Source organism: Empidonax traillii, unplaced genomic scaffold, assembly GCF_003031625.1.
Source record: "Empidonax traillii isolate 1590-97213 ecotype Southwest subspecies unplaced genomic scaffold, ASM303162v1 scaffold39:size2480183, whole genome shotgun sequence".
In the NCBI taxonomy this organism is placed as follows: domain Eukaryota; kingdom Metazoa; phylum Chordata; class Aves; order Passeriformes; family Tyrannidae; genus Empidonax; species Empidonax traillii.
In genome coordinates, this window is record NW_020955232.1 from 441,018 (window position 1) to 457,039 (window position 16,022).

The following is a 16,022-nucleotide window of genomic DNA, read 5'->3' on the forward strand; positions in this document are numbered from 1 at the left end:
TTCTTAGCCTGTTGGTGATGTTTCATATCACTGACTCCATGTACCACTCTTTTTGACTTGATCAGTTGTATCTCAGTTCGGTCTGAGGAGAGCACAAAGGCAAAAACCCAAAGCAGCAATGTTTGTGGCCTAACAGCCCGTGATACCCTCTGAATCACCTGGAAAAAAAATTAGTGGAGAAAGGGGCAGAGCATAGGTCTTACTCCTTTTATATGATCTTTCTCTAACCCAAATGACCCCTGTTTCACGTATCTGAGCCTGCTCTCACAGGTACTGTCTTTGCTAGGAGTGCATCATGGAGAAGAAAGGGCTTTTTACACATTCATTAGCATGTCAAGGGGTTGTCTTTAAATGCATTACAACAAGTGCCACATATCAGTCACAAATGTAATAAAAGAAGGCCAAACTAAACTTCTGGCTGCAGAAAGCCCCTGTGCAATCTGTCTAGGGCTTTGTCACTCTGAACTGCATTTTGCATATCAGAAATCTTTTCAGTGCCTAAAGACCATGTAGCCATTTACCAACCCCACTGACATCCCATAACGAGTGTCTGTACCTTTGGCAGTGGCTCAGAGGGCTGGGATCTCAGGAATAAACAATAAACCTGAAGCTCTCAGGCACAGGAGCTTGTTTGCTAAAGAGAGGCACATTTTTAACAGTAACTGAATATGACTGCAGATAAGAGGCTGATACCAGAGCACTAAGAAGGAATACAAAGGACACCACTCCTAATCAACAAGCTTGCCTAGAATTACAGTTTCTCTTTAGAAGAAAAGCCAAGAGAAGTTCTGTCTTGGAAGGTACTTTTGGACAAAAACTGGGGTTTTATGGGATTTGTTATCTTAGATGATCCAATTCTACTTTAAATGTATCATGTTAATTAACAGAGCCCTTCTGAGGTGCTGTAATTTTGTTCACAGGGGAAACTGAAGCTCTGGGCTTCTCTGAGGAAGCACAGAAGTTGAACATGTGAGATGAGCACCACAAAAACCTCACAGTAAATCCCCTCACATTCAGACAATTATCTCCCAATCAGTGCATTTGAGAAATTATGAAAAACCCCAAGCCCACAATACTCATAGGCTTTAAATTAGAGGTGGGGAAAGTGTGTCACATTTAAAAAAAAGAAATGGCCACAGAGGCACTTCTGTTTAAAGGCTCCAGGGTAGTCTGAAATGCTTCATAGCAGGGGGCAAAGCCTGGCAGAGCAGGGAGCTGATGATAGATGATAGTCTGCAACAGGCATTGAGTTCATACAGCCTTGAACACTGAATATGAATTCAAATTCAATGTTTTGCTGAGCAGCTTTGAGATACTGGTTGTTGTATTTTTTGGAAGAGGAGCTTTAATGACTAGTTGGGGAGTAATATGATAAAGAAAAGAAGAATTAAGAGCCTGAAAAAAAGGAAGGTTTCTGAAAAAGGTTAGAGTGGTGTATTACTTCACAAAGTGGTGGACATGTGAACCCTTGTACAGCATCAAAATACTGCTAGCAGATAGCTCTCCAAGAGCAGGTCAGCCACCACAGTCTGACAAAATCCATTAGCTTAAAAAGGGGGCCTTTTAAGACAGGAATTAAAAAGACAACATAATTGGGTGGTCTGGTTCACTGGAAGCACCTAGGCCATTCTCAGCCTGGACACATCAGTTCCCTTATAAAAGAAATACTCATTCAACAGCATTTGGTGTGACTTCCATTTCCAGTAATATTGTTGTAACATAGGAAAGAGAGGTATGTTCGTCTTAAGCGTTTTCTTCTTTGAAACAGACAGCAGAAGGAACAGAAGAATTACGAGAGGTAGTGAGTTTAGCAAACCTGCACATAAAACAATCTTTCATAAGGATAAAATGCTGCATTTACAGCTGTAAATGTACACACCCGTATAAGTTAAAAATACAAAGCTACTTTTCTTTTTTAGCTCAGAGAATGAAACAATCAAGTGCTGGATTTGAAACGGTGAATATCATTGCCCTGGCAAACCCAAACCTTTTGTACAGCATTGGGCTTTTAACTTAGGATCCTAAGTGAGAAAGTTAGACAGTTAGTGCAACCAAAGTGCAGTTGAGTTCTTCACTGTGTGTACATTTTGACTGGCTTGTAAAAAGAACGTCGGAGTTCATGACTCTCCCTGGCAGCTTCTCTTGTTGACTGAAGAAAACATGATCTGCAACATAGTTGGCCACAGCCTGACTCTGAATGATTAGGCAGGTGTTCATCAGAGAGTGGAGAAAAGTCAAAGTCAGCTACCTGTAAAAATAACATCAGAGATCATTTTTAGTTTTGTTCCTTCTGGCTCAAGTGAGTGCAGCCAGAATACATCAGGCCAGAAATGGCCCTTGGTCCTCAACCATTTTGGGTCAGTTACCGGCTTCAAACAGGCTCGTGATTCATACCTGCTGCTCACAGGCAGCCTCTCTACAGGTAAGTTATTCACATTATGACATACTGTAAAGGGTATGGGGTACTTTGCAAAGTAACATGAAAGGTACTTTTGATTTAGGAACTCATGATTATCACAAACACGTTTTGTAGCAAATGAAAGGTGTATCAAAGCTGGAAGGGGGTTGGAGAGATGAAGGTCACATACTAGGGGTAGGAAGCAATTCAGTGCTGGTTTAGGCAATGTACCCCTCCTATTTTATTATCCTGTACCCTCTTGAACCATCTCCCTGCTTTCTTTTGTGTAACTTCTTTGAGGTAGATCCTCTGGTAGAGATACTTCAGTGCAAGCATCGGCTTGAGAGTATTAACAAATTGCTCATGGAAACTTGATTTAGATTCCTCTGCAATAAGCCAGACACATGCCTGTTGCTTGAAGTGTTTGCTTACACTGTTTAGATTTTTTGGTGGAACAGATCACACATACCAGGGAAATGTTCCCTCCCGCTCCACTTGTCTGGGGATTACAGAACCTGTCATCTTAAATACCTTTCATGGCTGAAAGATACCTAATTACTGTCCCAGTCAAAGTAGGAGTAACTGAATACCTCCACAAGATCTTTTTGTTGTGTGTTGCTTCGAAGGGTCGTGTACAGCACCAGTAGCAGCATCAGTGAAACCAGAGTGATGCAGAGCAGGACTAAGAAAGCTGGGTGGATCCCTAGGAAAGAGCACAAGGACACATTCCTGGAGTGTTACAATACCATGAGAAGAGGCAATAATGAGCAGGAAAAGATGGAGAAGTTTTAGGAGAAACCCTTGTATTTTTAGAACAAAGGAGATGTGTGTAAGAGGGAATACATTTTTCTATCCTGGATCACTCCAGGCCTTTCTGAAATCTCACAAGAGGGAAAAGGTCTTTCCTGGTTTTCCCATATTTTCTATTGAACAGCCAAAAAAACCCCTTCCAGTTACTTATGTTAGTCCTGACTCGCCAGGGTGTTTGTGCCTCAGTGGTACTTCAAGAGGACAGGAAAGGAGAGGATTATTTCACTTTCACAGCAGCCTCCAGGTCAGGGGATTTAGCCCTGAATGCACATCAGTGCCTTCTGGAGCAATCTGCCCTGTCTGTTCACAAGTGCTGCCCACGGTGAGATGTGGTAACTGTTCTGTATCACAGCCTGGCTGCCCTCTGTCCTCTTCACCTGGCCACCTCACCACTTTCCCAGATGATTTGGGGACACAAGAGGGCCACATGTGATCATGTATGGGGGAGCCAGCAGGGACTGCTGGCAGGAGGGACAGAAATCTGTAATGAAATGGAGGCCTAGAGAAATCCACTCTCAAAAACCCCATAACTAAAGTAAAAGGAGAATTGAGACTGTTTAATTAAGTGAGTGTGACAGATGTATATTTTCCTAATTATCCTCTCTAACTACAAAAGCTGGACTATTTAAACTGAAAAAAAAATGTAATTTAAGTGATATAGCCTTCCCAGAAAACTTACTAGCTTCAAGACACTCTTGGGACTAAGGGTTCAGCAAGAAGCCCAGAGCAATTACAGCAGGCACATTATAAGCTCTCCTTTCTCTTCTTATTCCTATCCTTTTAGAGATCTATACAAACTTTCCAGAGACCTCACCTGCAGGCTGGTTAATTCCCAATTGTCCCTAACCTGTTTGAGACTATCAGTGCCCTGACAGGCGGGAATCTCTCTCCCTGCTCCTCACCTGTTGGCCACACTTTTATCCCGTGGTAGGTTTGCAGCATCGTGACGCCGTTCTCCACTCTGATGCTGAGGCAATACTGCCCCGCGTCCCTGAAGGTGTGGCTGAGGTTGTAGCAGGAACCACTGATCTCCACCAGATGGCATTTGTCACCTTCAAGTGGAATGCACTCGGATTTTATAAGCCAGCATAGTGCCAGTGGTGGGCTGAAAGGAAAAGAGCAAAAAGACACAACAGAAAAAGCTGAAAAATTCACGAAAATTTCAGGTAAGAGTTTGGTTAAAATAGCGTAATAATTTTGAAAATAATGAAGGTAATCTAAATACAAACAGAGAAGTAATTAACCTCACAATTGTTTGGTTTACAGCATTTGCCAAATGAAAAGGTTCTTTGTGGTGGCTCTATGAAGGTAAGGCTTTCAGCTGAGAGCTGGATACCTGTGTGGGTCACTGGCAGGCCACTGTGTGTAGAAAACCCCAGTCATTCTCCAAAAAAGATAAAAGGAAGCTTTTTTCCCCTGCACTTCCAAGGGAGTATATGTTGTTTGTTCTTTGTCCTCCTCACACAGAAATCATTGTCTGTGCTACTGAAGCACACCCAAGACTTTTCTAATTAAAAAACCCCTGCAAGTGAAACTGGAGAGAATGTAAGATGAGCTCTGGACAGTGGGCTAACAGCTGGAAAAGGGAAACGAATTTCAAGGAGACCACAGCAGTTCCTTACAATAACAAGAGGTTTTTATTTGTTATCAAGCAATCTAGTGCAACCCACTTTATGGCCATATGGCTTCTCACCATGTTTAGCTCATGCTTTTTACTTACATTTCCAGGCCTCTGTTCCAACTGATTCTGCCCAAACTCACCTTAGGCACTATGGACTTTGACACCAGACAGAGCTTTTCATTGCCCCATTTTATTAGTATTTTGTTTCTTGTCTCTTTATGACATTCTGTGCTAAAGAAAGCAGCATGTTTATGTGCTTAGCTCGTTTTCTAGCTTTGTTTTTGATAACCCATCTCTCAAGCTTTGTCATTGCCTCTCTATCTTAAACTCCTATTGCATCAGCCCCAGTCCTGTGACTAGGAGGTCACCAAGCCTGCTTTTAGTGATCTCAGGTTTGCCTGGAATAGCTTTTGCTTTTTAGGGAATGAAGTCTTGTTTGCTACTTACGTGCCATTGATGTGAAGAGATAAATTCAAGTTTTCCATTACATGAGTTTCTCTGGAACCCACTACGTTAATACTTTTAACAGCATCTGAAAAGAAATCATAAGGCAGCATGTCACACTCCACATGTACACTTGAAACTCAATGATTTTCCAGTGAAGGTTTGTTTTCACAGACTTTGCAAATTTGAGCTCCATCAGTCACACAGATAATAATACTTGTCTCATACCCAGAAAGGAGACCTACCAGTAGAGATGTTGTAAATTTTCTGAATTTTTGATGATTTATTTTTAATACACAATCAACTACTTTATTAATTCTTTACATTTTTACTTTCAGGTTTATTTACTCCTGAATCTGACCAAATCAATGAGACTTTCCTAATGCTTGTTTTAACTTATGTATTGTTTAGGATTAGCTGGTATAAATTGACAAATCCAACATAAGTTATGGTCAACAATTTATTGCTTTAATTGTATGTGAGACTTTAAAAAAAGACAGTAAATTTTTGTTGTAGATTAAAAAGAAACAGAATATTTTATATATTCACCCCCCCCCCTTTTTTTCTGCACTAAAACAGCACAAAGTCCATTTTGCAATGGAAACACTTCATTGAATCATGTTGGCCAGTTCTTGCATGTGAAACTATGCTGAAGTTGTTGTTGCCACTTTAAAGCTAGATTTTGTCTGTACATATATAGCAAGTTGTGGATTGAACAAGCAAAATGCTTTTTAATTACCCAAGAGCTCCAGAGCTGTGGTAAAATCACCAGTTTTCTGCATAATTTCTCTTTCGTGGATGATGCTTCCAATTTGCTCCCATTCAGCTACGACTTTCAGGTGCACTGTGCGATTCCCCATGGAAGAGCAGTTACAGTACACAAAGGGTTCCTTGGTAATCTGGTAAACTCTGTGTGAAGCAGGAAAAGGTTTAGAATCTGAATTGCCTTTTACCAAGTGCTTTCAGATTTCTGGTCTTAAATTGGACAAGCTGTAATATATTTTCTTTACAGGCTCCAGTCACTGCGATTCTAATTCTACTTTATGTCCGTATCAATGAGGATTTATGTCTATGGCAATACCTACAGAATTACAATCAGCATAAGATCTGGAGTAACCTTGTGCATTTTTAAGCAAAGAAACTAAAGATAATGCTAAAAGAACTCACAAAGTGAAATAAGAATAGTCAGTATATTATGAAAACAACTTTCATATCAGGCAGACTATAAGTTAATTGAAACTAAGGTGGGGGGAGAAAGTAAGAAAAAACTAATATTCAGAGACTAGAGCTTACATCTCACATCTCTCTTTGCCTATACATGTATTCATCTTCAAAGAAGGTAAATAACTGAATGGTTTTTTCCTCCCTACTGCCAAGTGGCTTTACCCATGGTTTTATTTCTGGTGGTTCTGAGTGTTGTTCTCCCCCTGGTAAAGTGCATCTGCATATTATTTGAGACACTCTCCACTTTCAAAAGCTGCTCACCAAACTGTTGTATATTTATGGGTAGGTGGTCACAGTAACAGCTTCTTATTGCTCAACCACTGCTTCCATTCTCCTTAAGTGCACAAATTATTCACACACACAACAACCACCTGCTAATGGAGATCTGAGGCACAGTGATACTTTAAAATAACAATTTACAATAAGCTACTTATTCCATTTCACTCAGTCTGGCTCACTGCACATACATGTAAGCATATAACTGAATAAGAAATCCAGGTCTTTAGAGCATCACCATTTTGTGAGCACACAGTGAATTTTGATTTTCAGAATTCACCAGGTTGGCATGCCAAGGATATACCAACTTACAAATGCATATGCTTTGTCCTGTGATTTAACTAGGATTTTTCTCTAGATGAGCATCTGAATCAGACCCATCTTGAATACTCCTTAAAGCCAACCAAGTATAACCACACCTACCCATCTCCAAAATCCCAGTTGTAGACAAATGATGCTGACTTGAAGTAATGACTTGGGTCATGGAGAGAGAAGGAAATCCGGGTCACTGCATCCGTGGAGGAACTAGAACCCCATGTGACAACTTCACTATCTTCTATCTGGGCAATTGTGAGATTCCCTGTGATAAATTCTGCAGGAAAATAAGGTGGGAAAAGAATGACAGCATGTCACTTCCATAACATGCTCTGTGTGTGTATCAAAACATAATTTCAGATGTACTGCTTGAGCCTTTCTGTGTCCAATTCCAAGCTTTAAAGTGTATTTTATATATATTATTGTGTTGTTACATATGTTAACAAGGCAGTGAAATTAAAATATTTATTTTGGGTCACGATAAACCTTCTAATAGAACTAAGAAATAATCCTGGACTGATTAGGTTCAGTATAAACTTTTACTCTTGATGTAAAAACAACTGGGATTAACAAAGAGTTTCTAGATTTAGAATCAAACCACTACACACCCCCTTCATGTTTGGGGTGCTGGGGTTTTTTTGTTTATTTGGGGAGGTTTTCTATTTTGCTGGGTGTTGGCTTTTTAGTTTGTAGCTATTTCTACATAAATTAAAATTGGATTGCTATGAAGAACAGAGCACTATGTATTGTGAATACAGAAAGGATTAAGTTTTGGTGTCTGTGAGATGTTGGCTCTGTGTTGGAATTTGCTTACAAGGCTGATCTAAAAGAAACCCTCTAACCTATGAATACAGAGGTTTTATGATGACATGGTGGAAAGCTGTCAGGTGATGATTTCGTGTCAACTCCTGTACCAGAGATTGGGTTAATCATACCACACCACTGGTTAATTTGTAAAAAAAAGCATATTTATGGTTATGAATATTCCTAATAAGCTGAAATGGCACTTAGCAACATTTGGAAATGCAGCCATGATTTCATATCCAATTTCAGTACACTCAGTCAGACCTTTAAAAGAAACTGTAAGAGCTCTGTTGTGGTGATGGCCTAAGATCTGCTGTGTCATGCAACAGGGAAAGCCAGCAGACTGTCACTGCTGCTGGTCATCCCAACTTTAAAAGTAGAAATGCTGGGAAGCATTGTTTTAGGAGTCTGGGCATCACTGAACAATGCTGATGTGTAAACTGCAGCTGCAGAAGCATTTGGTTTCTAGCTCAGTTTCTCTAAGTGGCAGAGGCAGGAAAACACGGGCAGGATCACACTTCTTGGATGTAAACAGACTGCAGTGCAGCTCTAACTGTACTAATCGTAAAGTGCCACCTAAACCCACCTTCAAAGGGCTACACAAATCAAACCCTGCTGTCAGGAGCCATATTTACAACTGGCTTTCATTTTCCTGATGCTAGCAAAGGCAGCCAGCACCCTGAGTACTGAATTCCTGAAGATGTAGAGGTTGGAAAGCCAAATCTTACCTGTGATCTGAAGCACGGTGACATTTCTAACAACCGGCCGACACAGCCAGCAGTTCCTGTGAGTCACCCAGACAGATACAGGAAAAGTCCCAGGAAATTCTCCAGTCACATTAATTACAGAGTTAAACCCCTGCTCAAATTTCTCTATCAGAATCAGAGGAGCATAAATCCAGTTAAACTGATACGAGTCTGACGTGACATTTTCATTCTTCACACTTAGAGTGGCCTGAACAGTAGCTTGAGCTCCTGTTGTGACGGGACCATTGTTGGTTATTTCTAGACCATATGCCTCTGTGGAAATGAGAAGAAACAAAGCAAACCAAACCCTATTGTATTGCATTTTTAATGTTATTTATTTATTTACACATTTTAAATAGTCAGTTGAACCACCTCTGCTGCTCTGAATAACTCACTTTATCTTCTCTTCTGTGTTTACTCGAGCTACTTCAGCTTTTGCAGCTACTGCAGTGGATGGAGTGTGAGTGAAGTTGGGTTTTATGGAAAGCATGGTTCAATTTTTCCAAAAAATAGTGGTGAAGCCACATTAAAGGATCTGCATGCCTTAAAAATTAACCAAAAAACAGCCCTAACACACCAAAACAAAAGGAAAGGCAACAACTACCAATAGCTGTGAACTTGGACAGAGTTGGGAACAGGATCTGGTTGCCTCCAACATGGGGTGGAAAGAGATTCCAAAGCATCTACTTAGAGCGCACATTTTATTTTACACATCACAGGTGTTGAGCAATTGTAGAGGCAAAAGGACTGTGAGAAATGAACTGTAACATTACTGCCTGAGCAAGAACTCCACTGTTCACATTTCACAGCACAAGAAATGCCCCGAGTTCAGGTTTTTTGAGTTAACAGAGAAATGCTTGTGATTTGATGAAATCTGGCACAGAGAGGTTTCATGTCTCTGGAATATTCAGGCTATGCTCTACTTCAGCAGAACTTAGGAAAAAATAGCTGGTTACCTCATGCTTATCTAGCCTTCTCCTTGGAGGTTATTGTGGTGCTGCACAAACCATGGCCGTATCAGCTCAACAGCTGCAGCAGCTGGAGATTCAGTGGCAAACCCAAGGTCACTCAGGGAGTGACCGGCACAGCAAGATATTCCATCCAATACCGGGATTTCTTCTACCTTCCCGACACCTCTCTGCTGAACGCAGCTCTGCGAGTCCCACAGCCAGGGACAGCGGCTGCACAGGTGCCTTGCGACCCGCGGCGCCGGGTCAGTGGAGGGAGCAGAAGTGCAACTCTTAGGTCAGATGTGCAAAGCAGAATCCCGGCTGGCCGGGATGCCCCACCTTCACTGCAGGCATCAAGGTCGCAGTGCCCGAGGATGAAGTCTAGGGTGGTGGAAAGGTGCCCGGAGCTGCCTCCATCGGCGGTCGTAGCTATTAAGCTGGGGCAGCGAACCGCCTCCCGCAGCAGTAATGCAGCTCACGGCTGATGTGTGACCCCTCGCTCCCCGCAGCCCCTCGCCCGCTCCCCGGCGGCGATGCCAGCGCGGCCCCGCGGCCCCTTACCTGCCACCGGGGGGGCACCGAGGCCGAGCAGCAGCATCACACAGGTCAGCCGTACCATGCTGGGGGCCGCGGGGTCACGGGCCGGTGCCGGGACCGGGTCTGGTACCAGGTGTAGGACCAGGTCTAGCACCGGCTCTGCCCCCGCCGCGCTGCGGCACCTCCGTCCGCGCCCCGGGCCGCTCCCCCGCGGCAGCGCCCAGCCCGCCTCTCCCGGGGGCAGTTCCTGCGGGATCGTGCTGGCAGCGAGACGGGGCTGCGAAGCCGCCGGGGGGGTGTTAAACAAACAATCAATAAAAATAAGCCCAAATGCCGCCCATCTGCGGAGAGCGCGGTGACAGCCCTGAGGGTTCGGAAGGGTCTGTGCTGTGCTTTGGGGCGACACGCAGGGGGTCGGTGTTTCTGAGGCCCCGGTGGCGCGGGGACGGCTCGGCTGCTGTTACCGGCACCTGGGCTGCGGTTACGGGTCCCGCGGCGCTCCGGGCGGCCCGTGAGGGGCGCGCTGCCGCAGGGAGCCAGAGCCAGAGCCCCGCAGCGGGCTGTGGGATTTTAAAATTAATTTATTTTTTATTTCTCCTCTAAACTGCTCATTCGAAGCCCCTTGCCACTCCTGGTTGCGGTTTTGTTTCTCCTGGCGGATCAGTCCCCTCTGTTTCGGTTCCAGCCCTGCCGCCGCTCTCCCAGGGCCCCGGCGGGCCGGGCCGGGCCGGGCCGGCCGGAGGGACCGGCAGCGGTCGCGTCTGTCCCGGTAACTCTCGCCCGCTGTTACCGCGGCCGAGGGGGAGGGCGGGGCTCGCCTCAGGCAGGGCTCGGCTGGGCCGGCCCAAGGCGGGGGTGGCACCGGGGCCAGCGAAGGGATCAGGGGGCACCGCAGGGCTCCGCGCTCCCCTCAGCCCCGGGAGAGGCGCGGGAGGCGGCACCGGCGGGAGGCGGCACCCGGAGGAGGCGGCCGGAACTGAGCGCGGGCGCTTCCGTCGCGCCCATGCGCTGCCGGCGGCCTCCGGCAGCAACAAAGGAGGGACCCGGGGCCCGGAGCGAGCCGGGCCCGGGAGCCGCGGGGTGAGGAGCGCGGGGGCAGCGCCTCGGCGGAGCCCGGGGTGGAGGGGAGCGGAGCGGTGTGGGGCGAGGCCGGCGCGGCGCTGCCGGCGGGGCGGGACCGGCGCGCTGCGGGCAGGAGAAAGCGACCGGAGCGCCGCTGGCTCCCCCGCCGGAGGCCTCGGGCCGAGCGGGCACCGGCAGCGCTGAGGGGCGGGGGAGGCGCCGGCGCGGCCGCTCACGGGTGCCCCTGTTCGCAGGGCGGAGATGGGGCCGGCGTGATGGCGCCCTGGCCGCGGGGAGGAGCCGGTGCGAGCAGCGCTGCGGCGGGGAAGGTGAGGGGGTCCTGGGGGGCGTTTGGGGGCACCCCCAGCCATGGAGGCCGTGAGGAGCTCGGGCAGAAACCGCCCAGGGCAGCGGGGAGGCCGCCGGTCTCCCAAGAGGAATGTGGTTTTAGGTTTCTTTACAAGCGAGAAAGGCAGCTCGTGGACAACTTCGGGCACGGCAGGGAGCGAGTCCCGCGGGGGTGTGTCCGAGGGGAGCTGTAAGTTTGGGGTCCTGGGTGACAGGGTGACAGGTGTGCGGTGTCGGGAGCATTGCCGCGCCTGGAGCTTGCTGCTGGGAGAGATGGAACCAAGCGAAACGCCAGAATGTTTGGGCTGCGGTGAGAAGAGCCCAATAACCACTTGTATCTGTGCATTCCTGTTGCAGCGAGTGCTGTATATGCTTGGCGTTGTATTTGTAAGCTTAAGTAAACGTGACAGCTGTGGTTTATGGAAGAGGTGGTCCCCTTCAGTAGGTCAGAAAAATGGATGTAGTGATCTGATAGTGGCTGTTAACCAGCCATATAAACTAACCAAACTTCTTTATTCTTTTGTAGGTGTGTTGATCTTGATTTTAGGTACTGAAAACTGATCTTTCCTCCTCCAAGATGGCATTTGTTTCAGCACAAGGGCCTACGGTGGTGGACCAAACCACTTTGATGAAAAAATACCTTCAGTTTGTAGCTGCTCTCACAGATGTCAATACACGTAAGAGAGTTTTTTTTAATTGAAAATTACAGTTCTTCGTTAGTTTGTTTCACAAATGTTGCAGGACTGTTCAGGCACTAGATCAATGTCAAATTCACTGTGAATTTTGTTTGACTTTTGATTTTTGAAGAAGCAAAGTGATGAGCAATACTTGCGTGAGCCAAAGTGAGTGAGTTGAGTGCGTGTGTAGTTGTGTGGTGGTTGGTTGAGAGAATGGTGTGCGTTATAATTGGGCGATGATAGCTAAACTGATAAGATCTGATTGCTTCTTTGGTCAGTGAACCTGGAGTTTTCCTTCATGATCTTGTTTTATATTTACATCTTTTTGCTTCAATTTCCATTTTCAGCTGATGAAACCAAATTGAAAATGATGCAAGAAGTCAGTGAGAATTTTGAGGTAAATAAAAAGAAAAAAAGGCCCAAACAACAAAACCCCAATAAAAACCCCCAGCCTTCTGCAGTGGCAGCTTTTCTTGTGCTTAGTGTATGTTGACTTGATTTCTGACTTTATGTGGTTAAAAGATTAATGTGTCTTGTGACTTAAAATTAAACAGTTACAAGTCACTGATTTTAGGTTTGTATTTAAGAATTAGGCAGATTGTTGAAGGAGTTACACTTGAACTTAGAGAGTTTTCATTCCCTAATCTTTATTTAGTAAGCGTTTAAATAAAAGTGAAATAAGAGATTTTTCTTCCATTTTTTTAAATGGAAATCTCTGTATTTAAAACTTTCTTTTATTTGGTTCAGTTTGTATTGTGCCCTTGTGAAACAGAGACCCTTCTGATTGCTCTGGGTAGTTCCAGAGTACAGAAGTGAGAGAGGAGTTGTCAGATGCAGAATCCGACACAGAGAGTGGAGATGTCTCCAGTGACGTCTTTTGCATAGTGATGGACCATCATTTTAGATGAGCAGCAGAGAAAATGTGGGACACAAGTTAACCTTGTGTTAGCAGAAATTTTACTCTAGGTGAATATTTAGTTATTGTGTGGCTGTTCTGAAATTCACGTTCAAGCTCTGTCAGCTGCATTATTGATCTGGGTGTAGAACTGAACATGGAGTGATGATTCTGGGGGACTCCCTGATGTGAGATTTATAACTGAGGTGCTTCCCCACAGTATTAGATACGTGGCAGTGCCAGTTGTGCTGGCTGTTGGAGTGTTGTTCTGTGCTAGCAGAGCATATGACTCTTCTTAACCAGTTTCTGGATGGAAACGTTTGATAGATTCAATTCTGGTTTCTTAGAAATTTTTTTGTTTGAGGGTGAATTTTTTCCTTCTCCGTTTCTTCATAGAGAGTAAAGGAGTTAATTTGTATTGCCTTTTGCTTGCTTCACTGGGAGTGCTCTGTTGTGTCAGCAGAATGTAACTAAATCTAACCTGTGTAATTTGTATCATTTATCTCCCTATTTTTTACTCTTCATTAGAATGTGACCTCATCCCCTCAATATTCTACCTTCCTGGAACACATCATCCCTCGATTTCTCACCTTTCTACAGGATGGAGAAGTTCAGTTTCTGCAGGAGAAACCAGCACAGGTAAACTGTGTGGAGCATCTCTTGTCTTTTTGCAGTAAAGTCCTTGATTAACCTAATGAACTGATTTATGTGTAGGCTTGTTAAAAGTAGATCTGTCATCTGGAGTGAAATTGAAAAAGTCCAGTTTCTAAGTGAGTTACATATAAACTTGTCAAATCTGGGCTTCTATGAAAAATGAAGAAAAACTAGGTGTGACAGGGTTGGCTTTCTGGCAGAAATACTACACATTGTTACATTACAAATTACTGTCTTTACTGAGGGTTAGGAATGAAAGACAAAGTTGAATCTTTGTCATTAAATACTTAAAACTGCATTCCTTAAGAAAAGTTTGAAAACTCATTTTTCAACTGTAAATTTGTTAAATTTCCCTTAATTCACAGATGTGTGGGAAGCATTCTGTGTTTGAATATAAGCTTTAAGCATGCAGAAGTCATAAGCTGAAAAAGATGTTGCAGCCCATTGTTGGGTGATGGGAAAAAGGCCATCCTTGGTTTTGAGGGCTTTTAAAACCGTTCTGTCATATCTTTATTTTTTTTTATAGCAACTCCGAAAGCTTGTGCTTGAAATAATTCACAGAATACCAACAAATGAACATCTTCGTCTTCATACCAAAAATATCCTGTCTGTGATGTTTAGATTTCTAGAGGTACTTTTTTTTCCCTTTAAAACTGTTTCAAATTTTCAGAAATATTTTCCTCTACTTTATTCTTCTCCAAAATTTACTGGGTGTAGCATTTTCAATAGCTGTGCTACTGGATCAAGAGTGGAAGGGCATTCTGTTTAGGCTTCACCCACGTCATCTGTTAGCACAAAGAGGTTTTCTGCATGTTCTGTTTTGTCCTTTCAAAATTTAGATTTGACTATTGCAGGGAACTGTTCTCATGCTGGACAAGATTTCCTGACAGAGAGCTTATTCTAGAGAGTTTGTTTTCTTTCTTGGAATTGAAAACACTGTCATTTGAAGCTTCCAAAAAACAGCCTGCTCTAGGCAGAGGTGTTTAAATAGCCCCACACGGGGCTCTGTCTGAGGAGAACAGGTCTGATGGTACAGAGTGGTTGAAACTTCTGGGTTTTGTTCCCATAGGGTTGGATTTAATTTTAGCCACTCTAGGACTGCAAGGTATCAAAGGAAAGGCATCCTGCTCATGCAAATCCATATTAATGGGGCACTTTGGAATGTTGAGAAGAGTATAATTTGTAGGGTTTTGAACTACTTACAGAGTAGTTGAAGAATTTAGCAGTGGACTCACTGAAGATTCTTTTTTTCAGACGGAGAATGAAGAAAATGTACTGATTTGCTTAAGAATAATTATCGAATTGCACAAACAGTTCCGACCAGCAATCACTCAAGAAGTAGGTCATAAATCTTGTTATATGGTGTAGAACTTACTGCCATGCTCTTCAGAATTGCTGTTTTGTTCCGGTGGGTTGGTTGGTTTGTTTTCCTCTTGTCCTTTTATGTTGCCTGAGCTGTTGTGGCAACCATATATTTCATTTTTTATTTTTAAGTAATTTTTAAAAGGATTGCATAGTGCTCCCAACCCTTGGAAAAAACCAAACTGGTAAAGTCTAATTGTCCTTGCTTCAGGTGCTTATGGACAATATGATCTGACTTAGGAACAGAACTCCCATACAAAGGAAGAGAATTGATGCCGTTTTGGCTTGTGAAGGGAAAAACCTGAAACAGGAATGTTATGATTGTCTCCCCCCTTTCCCCCTCTCTTCTCCCCTGTGACTCATCAAGGAGTATTTGCAAGTTGTCTTTTTTCCATAGTCTTTTTCTGGGAAGACATAGTTGGTTCATAGTAATTATTTCTAGTAACACTGTGTTGGGAACTATGTCGAGACAGTCGGTGGATTGGATTCTTTCCAAGTGAAATTCAAATTAATTTTGACATAAGTGAAGGAAATAGGAGGACACTTTCAGATTATTTTCAATTATCATGAAAAATATACTGTACTGTTGAGTAGACATTGTATGGAATTGTACTGTAAACACAGAGATTCTAAAATGGTGTGGGTTTTTTTTAAATTTATTTATGGTAAACTGACTTCTTCCTTCCTAGATCCATCATTTTTTGGACTTTGTGAAACAGATCTACAAGGAACTTCCAAAAGTAGTGGTAAGCTTTTTATTTCTTAACTTGCCCTTGCTGTAGTCAGAAAACTAGTTTTTATTTCCTAATTTTATCTCTTAAAAGTATTGACACCATTATTTTTGTATCTAGTGATCCAAATTAAGTAAAGTTTTAGTGACTATATTTATCAAAAATAGG

The 16,022-nt window shown here is 43.7% G+C and overlaps 2 protein-coding genes across 5 annotated transcripts in view; one reads left to right on the forward strand and one right to left on the reverse strand.

The window, feature by feature from the left end:
• Positions 1-1,685: 1,685 nt before the first annotated feature.
• Positions 1,686-10,542, reverse strand: TMEM130 (transmembrane protein 130). Its single transcript, XM_027878179.1, has 8 exons — positions 10,150-10,542; positions 8,621-8,911; positions 7,197-7,365; positions 6,013-6,182; positions 5,277-5,361; positions 4,111-4,313; positions 2,989-3,101; positions 1,686-2,248 (listed from the first exon to the last, which is right to left on the reverse strand). The coding sequence occupies exons 1-8, from the start codon at positions 10,205-10,207 to the stop codon at positions 2,072-2,074; spliced, it is 1,266 nt and encodes a 421-aa protein (XP_027733980.1). The 5' UTR covers positions 10,208-10,542; the 3' UTR covers positions 1,686-2,071.
• A 143-nt stretch (positions 10,543-10,685) lies between these two features.
• The window catches only part of TRRAP (transformation/transcription domain associated protein), a 71,962-nt gene continuing 66,625 nt past the window's right edge, over positions 10,686-16,022 (forward strand). The window contains exons 1-8 of one of the 4 annotated variants that reach the window (XM_027878176.1): positions 10,686-10,894; positions 11,442-11,516; positions 12,062-12,212; positions 12,560-12,609; positions 13,636-13,746; positions 14,288-14,392; positions 15,016-15,099; positions 15,813-15,869. In XM_027878176.1, the coding sequence (XP_027733977.1) occupies positions 12,113-12,212; positions 12,560-12,609; positions 13,636-13,746; positions 14,288-14,392; positions 15,016-15,099; positions 15,813-15,869 (507 nt within the window). In that variant the 5' untranslated portion in view covers positions 10,686-10,894; positions 11,442-11,516; positions 12,062-12,112. Of the gene's footprint in view, positions 10,895-11,114; positions 11,206-11,441; positions 11,517-12,061; positions 12,213-12,559; positions 12,610-13,635; positions 13,747-14,287; positions 14,393-15,015; positions 15,100-15,812; positions 15,870-16,022 lie in introns of those variants that run through there. The other 3 variants (XM_027878175.1, XM_027878178.1, XM_027878177.1) reach the window with 3 other exon arrangements.

Bases quoted from the DNA above. Each gene is read 5' to 3' on its own strand.
- TMEM130 (XM_027878179.1), bottom strand. From the start codon at position 10,207: ATGGTACGGCTGACCTGTGTGATGCTGCTGCTCGGCCTCGGTGCCCCC. The intron at 5,362-6,012 runs GTAATTAAAAAG...ATTTCTTTTCAG, and splicing joins CACAGCTCTGGAGCTCTTGG to ATGCTGTTAAAAGTATTAAC. The intron at 3,102-4,110 runs GTGAGGAGCAGG...GCTCTTTCCTAG, and splicing joins GATAAAAGTGTGGCCAACAG to GGATCCACCCAGCTTTCTTA.